This window comes from Bombyx mandarina, chromosome 19, assembly GCF_030267445.1.
Source record: "Bombyx mandarina strain Sakado chromosome 19, ASM3026744v2".
Lineage (NCBI taxonomy): Eukaryota > Metazoa > Arthropoda > Insecta > Lepidoptera > Bombycidae > Bombyx > Bombyx mandarina.
Window position 1 is genome coordinate 8,469,287 of NC_143225.1, and position 20,721 is coordinate 8,490,007.

General features: G+C 36.8%; 1 protein-coding gene across 2 annotated transcripts in view; it reads left to right on the plus strand.

Moving 5' to 3' along the window:
• The window catches only part of LOC114252893 (midasin), a 44,326-nt gene that overhangs the window by 21,097 nt on the left and 2,508 nt on the right, over positions 1-20,721 (plus strand). The window contains exons 19-40 of one of the 2 annotated variants that reach the window (XM_089735286.1): positions 945-1,171; positions 1,533-1,750; positions 2,790-3,007; positions 3,769-3,939; positions 5,227-5,241; positions 5,601-5,801; positions 6,704-6,918; positions 7,564-7,726; positions 8,599-9,728; positions 10,607-10,736; positions 10,825-10,954; positions 11,849-11,924; positions 12,379-12,598; positions 13,456-13,554; positions 14,281-14,460; positions 14,789-15,133; positions 15,897-16,074; positions 17,157-17,311; positions 18,160-18,285; positions 18,746-18,930; positions 19,922-20,127; positions 20,453-20,658. In XM_089735286.1, the coding sequence (XP_089591412.1) occupies positions 945-1,171; positions 1,533-1,750; positions 2,790-3,007; positions 3,769-3,939; positions 5,227-5,241; positions 5,601-5,801; positions 6,704-6,918; positions 7,564-7,726; positions 8,599-9,728; positions 10,607-10,736; positions 10,825-10,954; positions 11,849-11,924; positions 12,379-12,598; positions 13,456-13,554; positions 14,281-14,460; positions 14,789-15,133; positions 15,897-16,074; positions 17,157-17,311; positions 18,160-18,285; positions 18,746-18,930; positions 19,922-20,127; positions 20,453-20,658 (4,794 nt within the window). The remainder of the gene's footprint in view (positions 1-944; positions 1,172-1,532; positions 1,751-2,789; positions 3,008-3,768; positions 3,940-5,226; positions 5,242-5,600; positions 5,802-6,703; positions 6,919-7,563; positions 7,727-8,598; positions 9,729-10,606; positions 10,737-10,824; positions 10,955-11,848; positions 11,925-12,378; positions 12,599-13,455; positions 13,555-14,280; positions 14,461-14,788; positions 15,134-15,896; positions 16,075-17,156; positions 17,312-18,159; positions 18,286-18,745; positions 18,931-19,921; positions 20,128-20,452; positions 20,659-20,721) is intronic. The other variant, XM_089735287.1, reaches the window with a different exon arrangement.

Consider the following 20,721-nt stretch of genomic DNA (forward strand, 5'->3'; position numbering starts at 1 on the left):
TAATGACGGATGGGTGGATTAGCTCATTGTCCACCTGGTCTTAAGTGGTTGCCGGACCATAAACATCAACAACCTAAATACCGCCACCCACATTGAGACATGAGTTCTAAGTCTCAGTTTTTACACTAAAACGGCTGCCCCGCCCTTCAAACTTAAACGCATTACTGCTTCACGGCAGAAATCGGCAGGTTGGTGGTACCTATCCGTGTGGGTTACACGCCCTGCCACCAGTAAAAAAATTACAATTTCGGTTTGGTTACACAAGAGTTGTGGAGGGTTTCCGTTGTCCGACGCTAAAAATGATTCTTAGAAAGACTGGATGAATGCACCGGCTCCTAATAGTAGGCAGGCAAATTGAAAAGCAAAAGCTGGAGCTTCCAAACAATACCTCCGAGCATAAAGCTTTTAAATGAATTGTCGTGGTTGCCAGAACGGTGATTTTCATACGCCACATACCGTATTCACCATTTTGGTGGATTTTCGAGGGGACTACACATTACTATAGAGTAGATTTTCATTTTACGTATCCTCACATTTTCTGTGATCACAATAGATTGGATTTAAACATGAGTAATAGTCTAACTGTTCTGAATAATGTAGTTATTATGTTTTTATTGTTGTTAGGACTTCTTATGAGTCCGCACGGATAGGTACCGCTCTGCCTATTTCTGCCGTGAAACAGTAATGCGTTTCGGTTTGAAGGACAGGGCAGTCGTTGTACTGTTAAAAGTGAGACCTTAAAACTCATGTCTTAAGGTGGGTGGCGGCATTTACGTTGTAGATGTCTATGGGCTCCGGTAACCACTTAACATCAGTTGGCCGTGAGCTCAGACACCCATCTAAGCAATACAAAAAACACTTGTGACTACAATAGATTGGATTAAAACACAAGTAAAATTTAAACTGTTAATAATGTCTGTAGTTAATTTAGTTACTATTTTCAGATAATCATAATAGTGAATAGGATACTATGTTTCCCGCTAGTGAGCCCGGTATCGCGTTTCTTGACCGGTCTTGAGTTGCTTCGAGATAAGATTGAGGAATGGAACAAAAACGCTCATAAAGGCAACAATTTAATTGAAATATCATTGGCCGTTGGACAACAAATTATAAACTGGAGAAAACTTGAGATGGCTCATTGGAAGGAGTGCCTGAACAATCTCTATCAAAGGTATTCATTATAATTTTTTATTTTTATTTTTTTTATTGCTTAGATTGGTAGACGAGCTCACAGCCCACCTGGTGTTAAGTTGTTACTGGAGCCCATAGACATCTACAACGTAAATGCGCCACCCACCTTGAGATATAAGTTCTAAGGTCTCAGTATAGTTAGTTACAACGTCTGACCCACCCTTCATGTCGAAACGCATTACTGCTTCACGGCAGAAATAGGTGGGGTGGTGGTACCTACCCGTGCGGACTCACAAGAGGTAATATATAAACTATACGTAAGGAAGCAAAGCGACAAAGGCTGGTGGTGTTATGCCAAATGAATTCAAATAAACTTAATAATTCTACGTTTTTACTTTCAGGAAACAATCAGAGGCCCACAAATACTGGTTTTACTTATATTCCGTGATAAAAACTTACCTCGACACGACCTCTGATGAGCCCGTCCCAGCTGACAGGGTTATATCCGTATTGAAGGATTTCATGGAAAAATCTAATTTGGCCGAGTATGAAGTCAGACTGGATATATTGTACGTGTATCATTGTCACTTAATACACCTTGAGTCTAGTCCGAGACGAGGTAAGGGAGTTTATTGGTGTCTTATTTAAAATTATCCTTAAGAGTATTTAAGTGTATTCATATGTAGTGATGCACCGGTGTTCGAATCCCGCAGGCGGATACCAAAATTTCTTATGAAATATGTACTTATCAAACGTTCACGATTGACTTCCACGGCGAAAGAATAAAATCGTGTAATAAAAATCAAACCCGCAAAATTATAATTTGCATAATTACTGGTGGTAAGACCTCTTGTGAGTCCGCACGGGTAGGTACCATCACTCTGTGTATTTCTGCCGCGAAGCAGTATGCGTTTCGGTTTGAATGGCGGGGCAGCCGTTGTACTGTTAGACCTTAAAACTCTTGTCTCATAGCGAGTGGCGGCGTTTAAGTTATAGATCTCTATGGGCTCCGGTAACCACTTAACACCAGGTGAGCCGAAAGCTCGCCCACCCAACCAAGATACAAAAAAAAAAATACATGTGTGCAATTCACACGTGGTAGAAGTGAAACCTTCCAAAATTAAAATACAATTATCCTAAACGTCTTAAGTATATCAAATCAAATCAAATCAAAAAAATTTTATTCAACATAAATGAAAGTACATACTTGTTGAACGTCAAAAGAACTACCGCCAATTCACAAGAACTAGCCTCCGTCCTGAGAAGAATATGTAAAATTTTGTCATTAGTAAATAATTGTAAGGTAGCGCCCTCTGTGAATTGATATTTTAATTTCACGTATAATCCTAAATTAAAATTCACTACAAGAGCTTTCATACACACGTTAGTATTAAAAATCTCACAGATGGCGCTGTATTAAATAGTATGTATATTTCTGTCTCATTCTTTGCTGGCTTCATCCTACACATTTTTGTATTTGTGTCTCTTACCTGTCGTTTTTTCCGTTGCATCCGGTTTGAAATCACAACGATTCTAAAGAAGTTTTCACTTCAAAAAAAAAAAACGTAAGGCCTCTCACACAAGAAGCACTGAAAGAATCGCTGAACGATTGTGTTTTTTTAGTGACAGTACTTTTTAATCTCGATTATATCTTTCAGATGAACTCCTCTCCATACTGTGGAATACGTACAATTACTACGCTCAATTCAGCGGGCAAGTACTGGCACTGATAAAGGACAAACGCGCTCCCATAGAAAAGAAACTGCGCGACTACGTGAAGATCTGCACCTGGGATCGCGATCTCAGCTACTGGAGTGTTAAAGACACTGTCGAAAAAGCTCATAAAGCTTTACATAAACACACGAAGGAGTTTGAGGTGAGCTTGTCACTTTTATTATTTATTTATTTTTATTGCTTAGATGTGTGGACGAGCTCACAACCCAGCTGGTGTTAAGTGGTCACTGGAGCCCATAGACATCTACAACGTAAATGCGGCACCCACCATGACATATAATTTCTAAGGTCTCAGTATAGTTACAACGGCTACCCCACCCTTCAAACCGAAACGCATTACTGCTTCACGGCAGAAATAGGCAGGGTGGTGGTACCTACCCGTGCGGATTCACAGATCCTACCACCTGTAAGAACCACCGCCCTGAATAGTTCTTGTGAAATTGTCATGCGTTCCGGTTTGAAGGGCTAGAGCAGCTGTTATACTGTACAATTGAGATTTAGACCTTATGTTTCAAGTGGCGTGGAGACATTCACGTTCTGATGTCCTTGGACTCCGGTGTTGGAAATGTGAAGTGACAATTCGTTCACTCGTCTATAAAATAAACATTAATAAAACATATTTCATTCTAACCTTTTACCAAAAAAACACAGTATAATTGAGGACATGAGTGGATAAAGGGGTTAAGTACCATTTTTAAGATTTTTGATTTTTTACATTGAATGAAGGTGTTATGTGCCTATAAACCATATTAGACCTTAAAACTCCGAGTTTAAGTTTGTTGGCCGTTTTCTAAAAATTAACAAATTGTATCATATCCCCTTCGTCCACTCGTCTTCAATTCTCAATGAATGCCCGCAGTTTAACACACATACAGCTGTTTCTAAAATAATATTTATTTCTAGAAAGTGCTCAAGGAAAGCGTTCTAAGCTGCCTGGTGGATAGCACTTCGGACGTGACGACAGATCACGTCGGCATATGGGACAGGCCGAAAAGGGCCACAGCGACGGCTCCAACGGGGGGCGCGTACATGATCGACCCACAAAACCATCTCGTTCTGCCAAGGAATATCAAGGTCAATATCCTGAACATTATTATAATCCTCCTCCGTGCGATGAATTCCTCAGTGCTGAGGATCGTGACCTTTACGGAGCACTTTTGTTAGGACTATTTTCCTCCATTATTATAATAGTATAGTGTTTTTACGGGCTTTCGTACTGTGAGGCACAGAATTGACGCAGGATGGATGAAATGGCGGCAGGTCACGGGCTCCACATGTGACTCACACATTCCTCTTCCCCTTAGGTCTATCTCTTCCTCTGTATCCTTCCACATTCATAGGTAACATTTTCTTACCAACCTCATTTTCATTTCGTCTCATCACATGTCTATACCATCCCAAACGCGCACTTCTCAGCTTCTCTGTCACAGGTGCCACTTTCAGACTTCCTCTAACATATTCATTCCGTATTCTATCCATTTTCGTTACTCCACACATCCATCGCAACATTCGCATCTCTGTTGCATGCAATCGCCTTTCATCCGCCACTTTAGTTGTTCAACAAGCTGATCCATACAAGACGGCAGGCCTTATTAAGGTCTTATATATCTTCCCTTTTACATTATTATAATCCTTATTATACATTAAACGTAAAAAGGAATACAAAGTTTTTGCTTTACGAATTAATATATAGATATATATCTATATTTCAAACTTATATTAGTGTCTCTGTTATCTATAACACAAGGTTCACAATCACAACACAATTAGGGATCGGATCACCGTGCGGGATTTGTTTCCATTAATTATTATACTTTATTATAGAATGAAAATAAATCTCTCTATTTTTGTCATCTGTGAGTTTTAAATAATTTATTCGATTGTGATAAAATTCGGTAGTTATTTTCGGCACTCAAGGAAAAGTTTGTGCCAAAGTACCATCAACGTCCGATAGGTGGCGCGCGAGTAGCTTGAATAAATTAATGGTTTTTTTTTCAAACAAATAGCGATGGTCACATTATATTGTAACCGGATTGCACTAGTTTAATCCTAAAACTACATTCTTAGTTTTAAGTTTATTCAATTGCTTAATGGTCTATTGTACTCCAACAATTTCACTTTATATTATTCTGCACAAGAGCTTTTACTTATAACTTACTGATACATTTTGATACACACGTTTTGTCTTGTTTTTGAAATTGCTTTAAATGGAAGAGAACATTAACATTCCCGAGAAACGATAATTTAACACAAAAATTATTTATAAGTTTTGTTTAATGAATTTTGTTTGCATGTTCATTCTTATTCTTTTTCTAATACACTTTTACTATATACTAATAGTTTCAAAATTTTCGTTTGCAGCCTAATAACATGGAGGTAATATACTAAATAATACTAATACAATACTAATCAAATCGAAATGCATGCGTATTAAAACAAATAACAGATTTATTCAATAAAACTCTTAATAAAATTTCTCACTTTACCCCTTAACATTCTTAGATTGTGTCGAATTCATCTCGTAATAGATTTAATAAAGGCATTATATAAATTATGTATTAAAAAGTCGTCAATTCGTATGTAAGTTTTTACTTCCTACGTCAAGAAATATTTGAATAGAATCTTGTAAACAATGGAAAAAAAAATCATACAATAGAAACTCAGTAACATTTGCTTTACAGAACATGAACATCACTAATAATTTCATTTATTTTCATAAATCATTTTGAATCCAGAAATATTTAGATCAAGCGGAGCAGCCGTCCAAAGCTTTGGCGGAAGGAAGCCTGCTAGCAAAAATTCCTAGTTTATTCAACAAAGCGAAGACCCTTTGTAAGGATACGATCGCGAATACCGGATATCCGTCACTGGTACAAGCTCTGGACGATTTCGTGACGACAATTATTGAGACGAACACGCATCTAGGATCTTTAGAGGTATGTAGGTTTTGTTTTAAAAACTAATCTAGATGACTATAATTTAATTTAATTGTAATTTGTATGCAGCTGGAACGTTTCAACTCCATACAAATTTGAGTTAACTTTTACGCTATCGAGAACGTTAAAAAGCTCGCACTAATCACACTGATGGATACAGGAAACGTGAATACAAGAGAAAAACAGGTACAACTAGATCAACGCGGCAGTCAAGAGAGATTTTTAATTATACACTCTCTCTAGTTTATCACTGCCACGAAACAGATAAGACGTCCGGTGCATTCGTGTTGAGCGATGCACCGGTGTTCGAATCTCAGGCGGGTACCAATTTTTCTAATGAAATACGTACTCAGCAAATGTTCACGATTTACTTCCACGGTGAAGGAATAACATCGTGTAATAAAAATGAAACCCGCAAAATTATAATTTGCGTAATTAGGACTGGTGGTAGGACCTCTTGTGAGTCCGTGCGGGTGGGTACCACCACCCCGCCTATTTCTGCCGTGAAGCAGTAATGCGTTTCGGTTTGAAGGGCGGGGCAGCCGTTGTAACTATACTGAGACCTTAGAAAGTGGCGCATTTACGTCGTAGATGTCTATGGGCTCCAGTAACCACTTAACAACAAACACAACAAACAACTTAACAAAGGCAATAAAAAAAATAACACCAGATGGGCTGTGAGCTCGTCCAACCATATAAGCAATAAAAAAAAAAGAGTTCCAGCTTGAATGTAATTATATAGGCCAGGGTAATGATTTAGTGTCGGGTATCCCGCCAGCTCGTTCACATGTCTACGTAATAAAAAAAGTGAACTCTCTTTGAAATTACACATTGTATTATACAATTCATACATTGCACATAAAGAAAAACCTGTAGGAAAAGTTCATGAAATGATTTTACAGGTCGACACGTCTCTGGCCAAAGAAAAACAAAAATCTCAAGCGAAAAATATAATTCAACAAAAGCGCAAGGCACTCGCCGATTTGTTCAAGTACCTCGCCAAATTGGGCCTCAACTATCGAACGGGGCTGGTTATCCTGTCAACGTCAGATGACCTGTACGATTTCACGATACCGCCCGTTGACTTAGATGCCGCCATGGGATACTTGAAGAGCAGGTACGATTTAATATTACTAGTTTTATTGGTATTCGAAGATTTCGTTTACACAGTACAATCCAGAGCATGTGAATTGCGTAAGCATGTTTTCTACTATCAAGGTCTATTATTTAATGCTCCTGGTAAAAAAATCTGTTTCAAACAGAACAATAGACTTTATACATTACGGTAGGCAGCGGCTTGGCTCTGCCCCTAGCATTGTTGAAGTCTATGGGCGACGGTAACCACTCACCATCAGGTGGGCCGTGTGCTCATCTGTCTACTAGGGCAATAAAAAAAATTAAAAAAGTCACACTAGTCTAGTTTCAGATCAATAAAATGTCCGCTTGACAATATATTTTATTGCATTTAAGTACATTTTCGCCCACGTGCTAACCTAATAATAAATGAGAGCATTTAAATTATTTATTTAACATAATTCATCTATAATATTTTATGGAAACGTATGTATTTAATATGAATAAAGGTGCATACATGCTTTCATAACAAAAGAAAATATTTCATTACCCCTTTTATTCTGGATATTAATCGGAAATTTTGGAATTAGGACCCGAACTTTTCAATTTTTCTTGGGTATATTTGATTAATTAATAAAACTTCTATAGGACAATAATATAAGTATGTATAATATAATAATTATTTTAGACGTTGTGACGCTTCGCTGTCGTTGCTCTGGTCCGGTTGCGAGAAATACTTCCAAAAAAATATAGCACGTCACCGATTCTTAACGTTAGCTCTACAATCACCGCACGAAGACTTGGGCGTGCAGAACATAGAGAGATGTAAAGGTTTCGCCGCTCAGTTAATGGTGAGTATAAAATCTAAATTTACATTCATATCTCTATCTATCATTCGACTTCATAACAGAAGACTTGTTTTATTTTGTGTGACCAGTAATATGATTTAAAGAGAAAATGGTCTTTTAAGCCTTCGCAGTAGTTGCCTAAGTCAAATTTAACTATTCGAAATTATCGTATAAAAATATTTCGAGAAGTGAAAAGCTATTTAGTTTAAGCGACATTTTTACAACTTTATAGGAGAGTCATTTAAAGTTTAAAATTTGGAAAAAATATCCTAACAGAAAAACTGGAGTAATCCATTCAAATAGCTGAAGTTTAATTGAAGTTAAATTAAAAATATTGAATTGTTGATGCTAATACCCAATAAAATGCATCTTATTTACAAAGATAATTTTTTTTTATTGCTTAGATGGGTGGACGAGCTCACAGCCCACCTGGTGATAAGTGGTTACTGGAGCCCATAGACATCTAGAACGTAAATGCGCCACCCACCTTGAGATATAAGTTCTAAGGTCTCAAGTATAGTTACAACGGCTGCCCCACCCTTCAAACCGAAACGCATTACTGCTTCACGGCAGAAATAGGCAGGGTGGTGGTACCCACCCGCGCGGACTCGCAAGAGGTCCTACCACCAGTAATTACGCAAATTATAATTTTGCGGGTTTGATTTTTACTACGCGATGTTATTCTTTCACCGTGGAAGTCAATCGTGAACATTTCTTGAGTACGTATTTCATTAGAAAAATTGGTACCCGCCTGCGGATTTGAACACCGGTGCATCTCTCAACACGAATGCACCGGACGTCTTATCCTTTAGACCACGACTTCAAAATGTCGCTTAAACCAAATAAAGTGATACATTACGTATAAAAATTTTCAGAAACTAACAAACACACAGAAGAAATCAATATCAAAATATTCGCGTTTGCTTTGCGATTTACGAACCGTCACAACGAATCTGACCAGCGCTTTAGACATCGATACGGACGGCATCAACATATCTACAATAAATTCGAAAATTGACATTCTTTGCGAGTGTTTTGCAAATTGCAGCCTTGTATTAGAACAGTTTAATATAGTTTTAAAATCTTGTCCAGACCAAGGTCTGGGATCAGATGTAGAACCAGAATTCGACTCAATAGTATCTGGATCTCAAATTGTAAAGTGCTTCAAAAACTCTGACGAATGGTGTGAACTTAATAAAAAAATAAAATCTCTAATAACGAACGTTAATAAAAAGAAAAGTGCACTGCTCAAGTTGTCCTGTACTATACCAAAGAAAATAGGACTAAACTCGGAGCTCCCGTTGGTTTCCCAAAATCATATGGACGTAGTTGACGAATGTTACGCTAATTTAGAAACTATGATCAACGAAATAGAGGCCATTCTAGACGAATACAAATTTGTATTGAATATCGAAATCGGCTTTGCGGCCCCAGAACATCCAATCTTGAGAAGTATAAGAGATTTATCGTTATATTTGAAACAAACTTTGGTACAACTAGGCAGCTTGGACAGGAACAACGACATAAGTATTCAACAAATTTCGAGGGATGTCGTGATAAGTAAAACAGAAGATCTAATAGCCACAATGCTATTAATTATACAATCAATATACAAGAAACATTTGGGAGATAATTTGAATGAAAGCACTGAAGTCATTAATGCTATCGATGAGATAATTGATAGCGAAAAAGAATCCAAAGATATACTTGAAGATAAACATTTGAAAGAGCTTTTGCAAGATAAAATATCGAATGATTCAAAAATGCTACAATTAGACGTTTTAATAAATAAAACATCCGGCCTGTTGAACAACTATGTAGAATATTTGGCTAGTGGAGGCGATGTTCGCGATGTAAAGGACATTGTGATGAGATCTGTACCGATATTGGAACAAACTATGTTATTCGTCCAATATTTTGTAACTCAAAAAGTAGCTGTCCATAGAGTGTCTTGTAAGATGTTATCCGTTTTGTTGAAAATATTCTCCGACTTATCGTCCAAAGGGTACGTACGAAATCATTAAAAATCTATATTAATTAGTATTAATTAATGATATTTTGTCAATGAATTTTACTAACAATACTGTAAATTGAGTTTTTTATATATGATCCTAGCTGATCCGAACGACTTCGTAATGCCTCAATCGATAAATAAAAGATCTAAACTTTTGTATAAAATAAACTTAAAACAAACAAAAGGAATCCGTCCGATGGGGGACACATCAAAGGAAAAACAAAATTGTTATTTTTATTTAATTTCGAGTATTTTCATATTTCATCTTTTTAAAACCTCTGGACTTCCACAAATAATTCAAGACCAAAATTAGCCAAATCGGTCCAGCCGTTTTCGAGTTTTAGCGAGACTAACGAACAAGTCATGAAGTCGTCGTGGCCTAAAGGATAAGACGTCCGGTGCATTCGTGTTGAAGCGATGCACCGGTGTTCGAATCCCGCAGGCGGGTACCAATTTTTCTAATGAAATATGTACTCAACAAATGTTCACGATTGACTTCCACGGTGAAGGAATAACATCGTGTAATAAAAATCAAACCCGCAAAATTATAATTTGCGTAATTACTGGTGGTAGGACCTCTTGTGAGTCCGCGCGGATAGGTACCACCGCCCTGCTTATTTCTGCCGTGAAGCAGTAATGCGTTTCGGTTTGAAAGGTGGGGTAGCCGTTGTAACTATACTGAGATTTTAGAACTTGTATCTCAAGGTGGGTGGCGCATCTACGTTGTAGATGTCTATGGGCTCCAGTAACCACTTAAAATCAGGTGGGCTGTGAGCTCGTCCAACCATCTACGCAATAAAAAAAAAAAAAAAAAAAAACAACAATTCATTTTTATATATTTATAGAATATAATATCATATTATTTTTAGATTCTGCAAACCCTCTGATTTAGATATGGAGGAGGGTGAAGGTGAGGGTGGACCAGGTAAATTATCTGGAGGTGTCGGGTTAGGCGAGGGAGAGGGACAGAAAGATGTATCAGATAAAATAGAAAATCAGGTATATATTGACATCATTAAAGTGGAAATATATTTTGTTTCATCATAATGTAACATTCACTAATTTTCCCAACTTTATTGTTCGTAAGGACCAATTAGATGATGCTCAACGTCCAGGAGAAGAGCAGAAAGAAGAAGATAGGGATTGTAAAGAAGAAGAAAAGGGTGTAAACATGACTGATGATTTCGATTCTCACTTGCAAGATGTTGACAAAAAAGGTATACTGTGATGATAGTTTGTCGTATTTAAACCTTAAACGTCTTTAACATTCATCAAGATGTCGGTGTATAAATCTGGATGTTTGATGTTTTAGGATTGTATAGCATTTATAATCTATGTTTGGAAATGATTGTAGTCGTGAAAAAAATAGCTAAAGCTTTCATGAACAAATTCAGATTATTGCAAAAAAAGTGTATAAAAATAATATCTTAGACATTTGTTGATAATTTAACAATTCCTATTTGGAAAATAAATATTAATGTCGAAGTTTTGCTTATTATTAGTTGATTTAACATTCAGGAATTAGTAAAAATTAACTTTATAAAACATTTAATTCTTAATATATTTATTTTTCTCACAAGTGCTTATGAAACGCTACGACTCTAATGTAGGCTATAATCAGTACTCAGTGTTGCTCTTTTCAGTTGTTTGAACTAGTCATTCTAATCTTCGAAGCATGATCCCCCTAAGCAAGCTATCATTAAAATCCCGAGAGGATGAGTTTCGATCATCTTGAAATGTGTTTTCTTTTTTCCTTCTTTTGTAAACGACAATATTTGTTTTAGTCTAAATTACGAGTATTAAAGGACATTCCCTACAAAATTATAATATTTTACGAGAAAAAAATAAAATTGGTTATTACGATATTATAAGATTAGTTATATTGGTTACTAAATAAACATAATAAAGTTAACAAAAATCTACGCTTGGCTTAACAAATTAATAATATTTAAAAACCTAATATTGTTTTGTCAAAAACATTGACATTGAGGTAATAAAATGATTGTTTGATTACATAAGTAGTAGAATTGGGCATCAAACTGATGAGTCTTCATTCAAAACCTATGTAACCCGAATACATCATTTTAATATTTATATCTTATTAAATTTAGGTGACGATTCTGAACAAGAGGACGATGAAGACGACGCTGACAAACAAATGGGCGACACTGATAATGCCGCGGAAAAGTAAGTAGCGAATTTGTTTGATGCTTTACAAGCTCTCGTGAGAAATGTTTTGGACTAAATGATAACTTATTTAAATTGTAAATGTTAACTTTTTAATTGTTTAAATGGGAGTGGTTATCACGTTCAACCATCTTGAGAGTAGTTGTCGAAATTTCAATTTTACTGTAAAAAGACTATTTCTTCCCTTCAAATTGGAATGTATTACCATGATTGCTTTGTGGCGAAAATAGGTAGGATGGTACTCGTCTGGGCTTAAAATACCTACTATTAGTAAAACTAACTAATATTAGTTAACTTATTTTACCTAATCAAATTATGCATTTTGATTCTAAGAACTTCATTTTTTGTTTATAGATTTACACATTTTATGAAAGTGTTTATTTAGCACTTTTAGGCCGTAAGCTGCTGTCGAATTTCAGAATATTGAAACTAATCTGTAATGAATCAAATTCAGGTTGGATCAACAAATCTGGGGTTCAGAAGACGAAGAAGATCTCGATGAACAAGAAGGGAAGAAGGATAAAGAGGAAAAAGGTAAAGGTGAGAGCACGGGCGAGAAGGAAATGGGTGCTAAAGAGGAAGAACAAGGTACCGACGACGGCGCTGAAGGAAAAGACCGAAAACAAAAGAAAGATATAAATACAATGGAAGAACCGGAGGTCGATGATGATCATGTGGGTATTATTTTAAAAACCTTGTTTTTAAATCCAGTTAGAGTAATTGATGGCCAACTTGACTTCAGCATTTAGCGGAGTTTATGATACTGCTAACTGAACGTCTTATAAGACGTAAAATTTTAATTGGACTAACGGCTAAAATGTCAACCGGAATCCATGATTATTTCGCAGTAAACTTTCTGAACAAGGCGTTAAAGTTACTGTTGGTGTGGCCTAAAGTCAGACACGCCAGATGTATTCGTATCAAGAGATGCACCTTTTTTTTTTTTTTTTATAACCCTATAGTAACGTATTTAATTCATATTTAGGTACATACTATTAATTTAATTTTTCTAAACATTTGACATCGGCAAAGATTATTTTGCTTTCGCATAGGCCTCCCCAAATTCAGCCATAAGTCCTGGTCGTGGCATTTCCTCTTCCACGTAGATGCCACTATGGCGGTGTTCAAATCCCCCAGGTATATTTTTCTTTGGGAAACACGCACATAACACGCATTCACGAACGACTTCCACTATGAAGGAATAAACATTGTGTATTAAAAGTCAAATAAAAAAAATTGCCTTATTACTGGGATAGTAGGACGCTTTGTAAAGTGGGTAAAGGTTGTTAAAGGGTAGGTACCACCACTGCCCTCAATATTTCTGCCGCGACGAAATTATGGTTTCCGGTTTGAAGGGTGGGATAGCCGTTATACCAGTTGAATCTTCGATGTCATGTCTGAAGATGAGTGGCGCCTTGCACGCCACGTGGTATCTTAACACAAATTGGGGTAGGTCATTTACACGTCGAGGGGCAAAAAGGTCCCTACATCATACATCGACAATATTGTATAAAATTCTTTTGGTTATCAGGTGGATCCATATCATGGCAACGCGCCCCAACTTCCAGAACCGGAAGATTTCGATCTCCCAGAAAACATGGATATTGATGGCGAAGAGCCGGGTGAAGATGTACGTGCGATTGCTTAAATCTAAAAATCTACTAATACAATGTGTTTTTTTTAACAATCCAGGCTTAGAATATAAATGTAACCTTAACATACGAATTGTTAAAAAAAATCGATTAAATTACAACACTGATATCGTGGACTTACATTTTAAAAAAGAAACACAATTTTTTTATTGTTAATTACGAAGAAAAGTAGTATGTGCTTAGTTATCAACGAGGAAATTCACAACCGCCGTGTTGATAACAGTTTAACAGTTAGCAATAAGTAATCGAGATATTTCGAAATATGTTTGTTGATTAATCTAGTAACCCTGCAATACAGACAGCATCATTGTTTCTTTAATGTTGTAATGAACAGAAAAGGAAAACTTTAATCTTATTAGATGTAAAAGTTGGTCCAGAGATAATTATTGTGTATTTATTATTTTTTCAACTCCATTTTTTTAATTCCATGTTATATTTATGTACTTCTTTTTCTATGGCTTATTTATGCGTAGATTAGTAAACGAACTCACGCATGCCTTGTGATAAATGGTTACTAATTCACATAAACATAATACCATGAATGTCTCCCGCTCACCTTGAGACATGAGGTCAAAGTCTCAATTGTAATGTCTCACCCATCAAAATCAACAGCAAGAATATTTTGCGGCAGCTATTGGTTTAAATGAGTCCCTCTAGTGGAAAGCGCTCAATTACTTACACATACGTCTCTTCCAAACCAACAGGAAGGAGAAACAGAAACGGAGAATCCATTTGAGATAGACGTCACGAAGGATGTTCCGGAAGAGTCGAAGGAAGAGAACGTTGAGGAAAAAGAGAATAATAAGAATGGACTCGAAGTATCCAGTGACGAGGAAGAAGGCGATGACCAAAACGACGGAGAAAAAAATAATATGGAACAAGAGGTAAAGTTAAAAGGGTATGCAGGGTAAGTTTGACAATGATTGATGAGTTTCGAGTACTATCATCAGCATCAAAGGGGCAATAATGAATATACATATTTCTTTATGTAATTTTTTTTTTAATATCCTCTCTGGTTCACCATCTCACGGACAAAAAATTCGATGTAACCAATTTAAAATGCAATATAAAAATATAAAATTCTACCAATTTGATTCGCTGGTGGGGCGTCCCATTTATATGAATAATGTTTTTCAGTCTTAATAAGTATTTCCCTTGTAATGTATTGAACAAAGAAGAAACTAAGTTATTAAAGGTTTTTTTTGTGTACAGGAAAAGCTAGATGAAACGCAAGAAAAAGACAAGGAATCGACAGAAAATGAAGAAGAAAAAGAAGAAGACGATCAAACCAATACAGACGGCGAAGCTCAGTCGTCCGAGCCGACCCAAGAACAGGAACCGGAACAAAAAGAAGACAAACTTCCACCAAACGAAGAGAAGATTGATGAAGATGATGATGTACAGGAAAAAGGCCAGGAACCTAATCCACAAGCCAATCCATCAAATAATGATGAGGCTGCGGGAGAGAAGGCAGAGAACGCTGAAATCGATCGCGGTACTAGCGATAATGTCGAGACTAACGCTGAACAGGCTAAAGATGAAGATGCAGCGCCTTTCGTAAGTACTATCCATTTTTTCCTCATTGCCCTCATGAATGACTCTGGCTACGTCTATATTCAAAACTACATTGAAACTTCAGTTCATACATCCGCTTCTATTGAAACTTTATCGTATCTTTAACTTAGTACTACCTAATTGACCTGTTCTGGTGAAACTGGAAAGGCCTCAGGGCCAACAGTAATACTTCACTACATAGTATAAAACAAAGTCGCTTTCTCTGTCCCTATATCCTTATGTGAGTCGTCTATTATCAAAGGCGGCAATCTGTGCATTTGGACAACAAAATTTTATTGATATGTCAATACAGATTTATTGGAATATAATCGTCTCCTTCAAAGAATACGGTTCAAAACCTGCATTAAATAAAGGTTAATAGTTAACCTGTTATTTATCTAAGATGTCGTTCCGAAGAGTTTTGTGACTGCCGATGGAATACAAAGTCAATAATTCGTTTTTCTGATTTACCAATCACTGTCCAAAAGTCAGATTGCCGCCTTTGATAATAGTCGACTCATGTATGCTTAAATCTTTCAAACTACGCAACGAATTTTGATGCGATTTTTTTAAATAGATAAAGTGATTGAAGAGGAAGGTTTATCTGTATGATAACATCCATGAAATAGTTGAGAAATCAATAATAAATTACAGTTTCCGAAGCGAAGCGAGGGCGGGTCGCTAGTCAAACATTAAAAAAACTACCTCCTAATTCAAGCTGTTTAGTGGTACGATTTTAGCAATGTGTTTCATTTACGTTTACCAGGAACAAGCTCAAGAACAAGTGGGCGAAGATAAACAGTCAATGGGCCGTTCGGAACTCGACAAGAGCGATAAAGGTCATCGCGGTGAGAAGCAGGTCGCGAACCGGGCTGACGCGACACAGGAGAGAAAGAACAAACACGAGAACAAACCAGGGAAAACAGACGAGGAACGAATACTAGGTTATTAACAAGTTTCAATTTATTAATGCGAGAGCCATCTATTAGCAGGTATTGGCACTAATAAATATCTCAATAGCGCCATCTAGTATTGAATCGGGCGAACGTTAAGGAAAATTCGATGCGTTCTAAGGTGTGCTTGGAATGTGAAAATCAATAGATAGGAGTGCAACGTGTAGTCTAGTCTTAGTAGAGTCGAATATAGTGAGCTAATCTGTACTAAATATTAATTGGTACGGAGCGTTTTTTTGTGACATAAAAATTTTGTTTCCGAGAACGTCAAATAACGTGCGTCTGATTAAACTTGTTCATTGTATTATCTCTATCCCAACTTTTAACGATATGTAAAATTTTGTCGTGGCCGAAAAGAAAAAAAAATAACTGGGAACATATCACGCACGGTCTTTCGGCCCCATATTAGGATTCCCTTTATTATCCAGGTACCAGTAGCTGATATACATAGTTATATACGTTTCAATATTATATCGTCGTTGCAAATTTGAAATCTCCTATGTGTATAAATGTAGTTTTCGCGAAAATCTAATAAAACTACCTACTGAGAAAAATAATCTTAGCACATCGGATACTTTGATCTATAATAAAATGCAAACCGACACTTAGGATTTTTTAAGATTGACGCTTAATAAAGTGGAATATTGAGATATGCACATGGGAGTTTTTGCTGATTATATATATTAGATATTCAAAATAACTTTCATAGTATATGAAAATATCATTTTGGCCCAAAATGTCATATAGGAGATTTTATATTTGCAACGACGATATACATATATAGATAATAAACACCCAGACAAAGAGCAAACCAATCTTTTCATTACACGATTCCATCCAAGCAAAAAAAAAATTAAAAAAAAACACGATTGTTTACCCGATGTGGGAATCGAACCCTCGACCCTCAGCGCAACAGTCAGGATTGCTAATTACTGCACCACCGAGTCAGTCAAAAGATAAGACCCAGTTTCGATTCTAAGCAATAAGGAACCAACCAATTTATAGCTGCACGTTGTTTTAAATTGGTTCTACATTAATTAATGATTTTGGACAATCGCATTTTGGTTACGCAGGTGACATTAATGAGAGGAAACATAAACAAATGCAGACATTAAACGTCGAACGGGAAGATGATAACGCAGAAGAGGGCGGCGATGTCAATGATGAAGATGAAAGCGACGCCGATGCCTTTCAACATGTGAAACAAGCTAAAAAGGATGATTTACAGGTACAAACAAAATCAAACGTTATGTCACTGAAACCAGTTGTAATAATACTAAATAAACACACACAAAATACCTTTATACCTTTATATATATATAAAAATGAATTGCTGTTCGTTAGTCTCGCTAAAACTCGAGAACGGCTGGACCGATTTGGTTAATTTTGGTCTTGATTTATTTGTGGAAGTCCAGAGAAGGTTTAAAAGGTTAATAAATATGAAAATGCTCGGATTAAATAATAATAACAATTTTGTTTTTCCTTTGATGTGTCCCCAGTCGGACGGATTCCTTTTGTTTCTTTTAAGTTTATTCTATACAAAAGTTTAGGTCTTTTATTTATCGATTGAGGCACTACGAATTCTGCTGGGTCAGCTAGTATAACGTAAAACTTTGTTTGATGTCTAAAATCATACGATGCGTTGTTAAAGGGTAAGACACCTAGTGTATTAGTATCGAGCGTTGCAACGCTGTTTGAATCTCGTAAGCAGGTAGCAATTTATCTAATGAAATACGTACCTACTTAACAAATGTTCACGATTGACTTACACGGTGAAAGGAATAATATGGTATGATAAAAATCAAACCCGCAAAATTATATGCGTAATTACAGGTGGTAGGACCTCTTGTGAGTCCGCGCGGGTAGGTACCACCACCCTGTCTATTTCTGTCGTGAAGCAGTAATGCGTTTCGATTTGAAGGGCAGCCGTTGTACTGTTAGACCTTAAAACTCTTGTCTCAAAGCGAGTGGCGGCATTTACGTTGTAGATGTCTATGAGCTCCAGTAACCACCAGGTGAGACGTGAGCTTGTCCACACATGCAATAAAAAACAAATATACTTCAATATTTTCAAAGGCGTTAGACGCAGCAACCAAAGAACAAGCCAATGAACAGCCGGTGATACAGAAAGAAGAAGATGAAGGCGAAGAACTGAAGGAAGATGAACAAGTTCCTATGGAAGTTGACGATGAAGATTTACAGGTATAATTTAAAAAATATTTCTGTGACGTCATGTGTTTTACGTCACTGATGTTTTTGTGGCCTCTAAAAGCCTTTTAAAATAAGCTTAGAATCAAAAATTACTGTGTTTTTTTTTTTCGAGTTTTGTTATGTAGATGACATCAATAAGACATGAAATTTTCATACAATCATACAAAAAATGATACATGGGTACAAGGAGCGTGGGGCGTCCTCCAACCAGGTGGACTGACGACTTAGTGCGCACGGCGGGAAGTCGTTGGATGCGGAAGGCGGAGGACCGCATTATGTGGAAGGCCTATGTCCAGCAGTGGGCAGATAAAGGCTGATGATGATGATGATGATACAAAAAAACGATAGTGATGTTTTTTTGTTATGCTATTTTGTAAAGTTCTAAAGTGCTTATTATGCTAATAAATAAATAAATAAAATAATTAATACAATATGTATGTCTTTTAAAAAGGTTGAGAAATCGAAAGAACTTAAACCGGAAAAGATGGGAGAAAGTGCAGAAAAAGACAAAGATAAATCTGGCAACAAAAATGAAGCCGGAGAGGAGCCCACTGGCGAAACCGGTATGGAAGTGGAAGGAGAAAAAATTGATACCTCTAGTGTTGCCAGAGGAACTGACACTACTTATCATACACGGTACGAATTGTCTTTATAATGTTTTTTTTTTAATGGACATACGAGCTCTTGTGTCATCATTTGTTAAATAGTTTTCAATTCAAGTACAATTTTAGATAGTAATTATGTATTATGACTGTAAAAACCAAATATTCAACTTGCACTTAAGGACTTTTTGGCGGGAACGCGAGGAGTGAAGTTGTGTGATTTGTTTTATTTTGTCTATTTAGTGTTTCTTCAGGTTTAAATGTGTAAACACGGTGGTTTATTAACTGTTTCGTATCTGTGAAAGTGCACAAATGTGGGAAAATGAAACAAAGCCGCTGAACGTAGCTTCTCGGGATCCTCCAAAAAGTCCACTGAAATAGTCTCAATAAATGAACACTGAGATCATACTGAGATTATATTTCATCCCATATCATCTCATCTCATTTAATTTAATTTCATGCCAATTGATTAAGTTTCCTTCGTTTTTTATTATTCATCAAGTGTAAATAATTAAAACGGCGAATCATAAAAATCTTATTACTTGACGCTGGCTAATGCACAAACTGTGCCGGAGTCAAAAATTATAAAGAAAAAGAAGAACTTGCCTATAACACTTCGGATACAGCCTCACTTAAGTCGGTTGACGGTTAATCCATATAATGAAATCAAGGCCGGGATATTGGTAGAGCTTAAAGTAGTAAAGTATTGTTTGTTCTTCATTTAAGGAGCATTCATTGCAATTTGGTGAACTTATTTTCATTCGGTAAAGCAGTCATGAGCGTTAAATTTGCAATGGCCAAATCTCAGTCTACAAATCTGTGTGTACAATTTCTTTTTACAGAAAGATTTGCTCCTAGCGAACCAGGGCTTAATACCTATTTCATTATTTATTTCATCATACCATTTACCTTTGTTTTGATTTATAAGCTGCCTGTCTTCGAGCTAATTTTTATTAATTTGTTGACGAACATCAGGTCTTGCCATGGAATTGAATAGAGCTTAAAGCAAATATTTTCGTCTACAGATTGGAGCAAGAGGACGTCCAACCGGAGGAGATGACGATCGAGCAGTACTTGAGTATACGGGAGTGGCTGGCGTGCGGCAGGGCAGGGGGTGCGGGGGGCGCGGCGGCGTGGCGCGCGCTGTGGCGGGACTCGGCCGCGTCCGCGCGCGCCCTCTGCGAACGGCTGCGTCTGGTTCTAGAACCCACTGGACGGTCGCGACGAGCGGGTAAACTATACACACTTTTTTTCTTTATGGCAATATTTATTTATTTATTTCGCACACAATACACATCAAAAGCTAAAAATATGCATAAAAGATAACAACAAGTAAAAAGAAACAAAATCTGGCTTGCAAAACAAGCCAAGTGCGCACGACTAAGCAAGACAAAGTGTTGAATTTGTACACAATGGTCCTTACAACTATACGACAAAACAACACGATAACGAAAACTAATCTTACTTATAAATACTGTGTGACGCGAGATGACTCTTCTAGAATCTCGGTGTGACTATATCAGTGTTTAGATTCAAATATTGTTTTCAACTTTCAGGCGATTTTCGGACTGGTCGTGCCATTAACATGCGTCGAATTATCCCGTACATCGCGTCACACTTCCGCAAGGATCGCATCTGGCTGCGGAGGACAAAGCCGGCGAAACGAGAATACAAGATCGCTATAGCCGTCGACGATTCCAGTTCTATGTCCGATAACAGGAGCAAAGAGTTGGCCTTCGAGAGTTTAGCGCTCGTATCTCAGGTGAATAAGGGTCATTTTAATTTTTATAACACAGTTAACTCTTATGACACGGTAGATACGTTC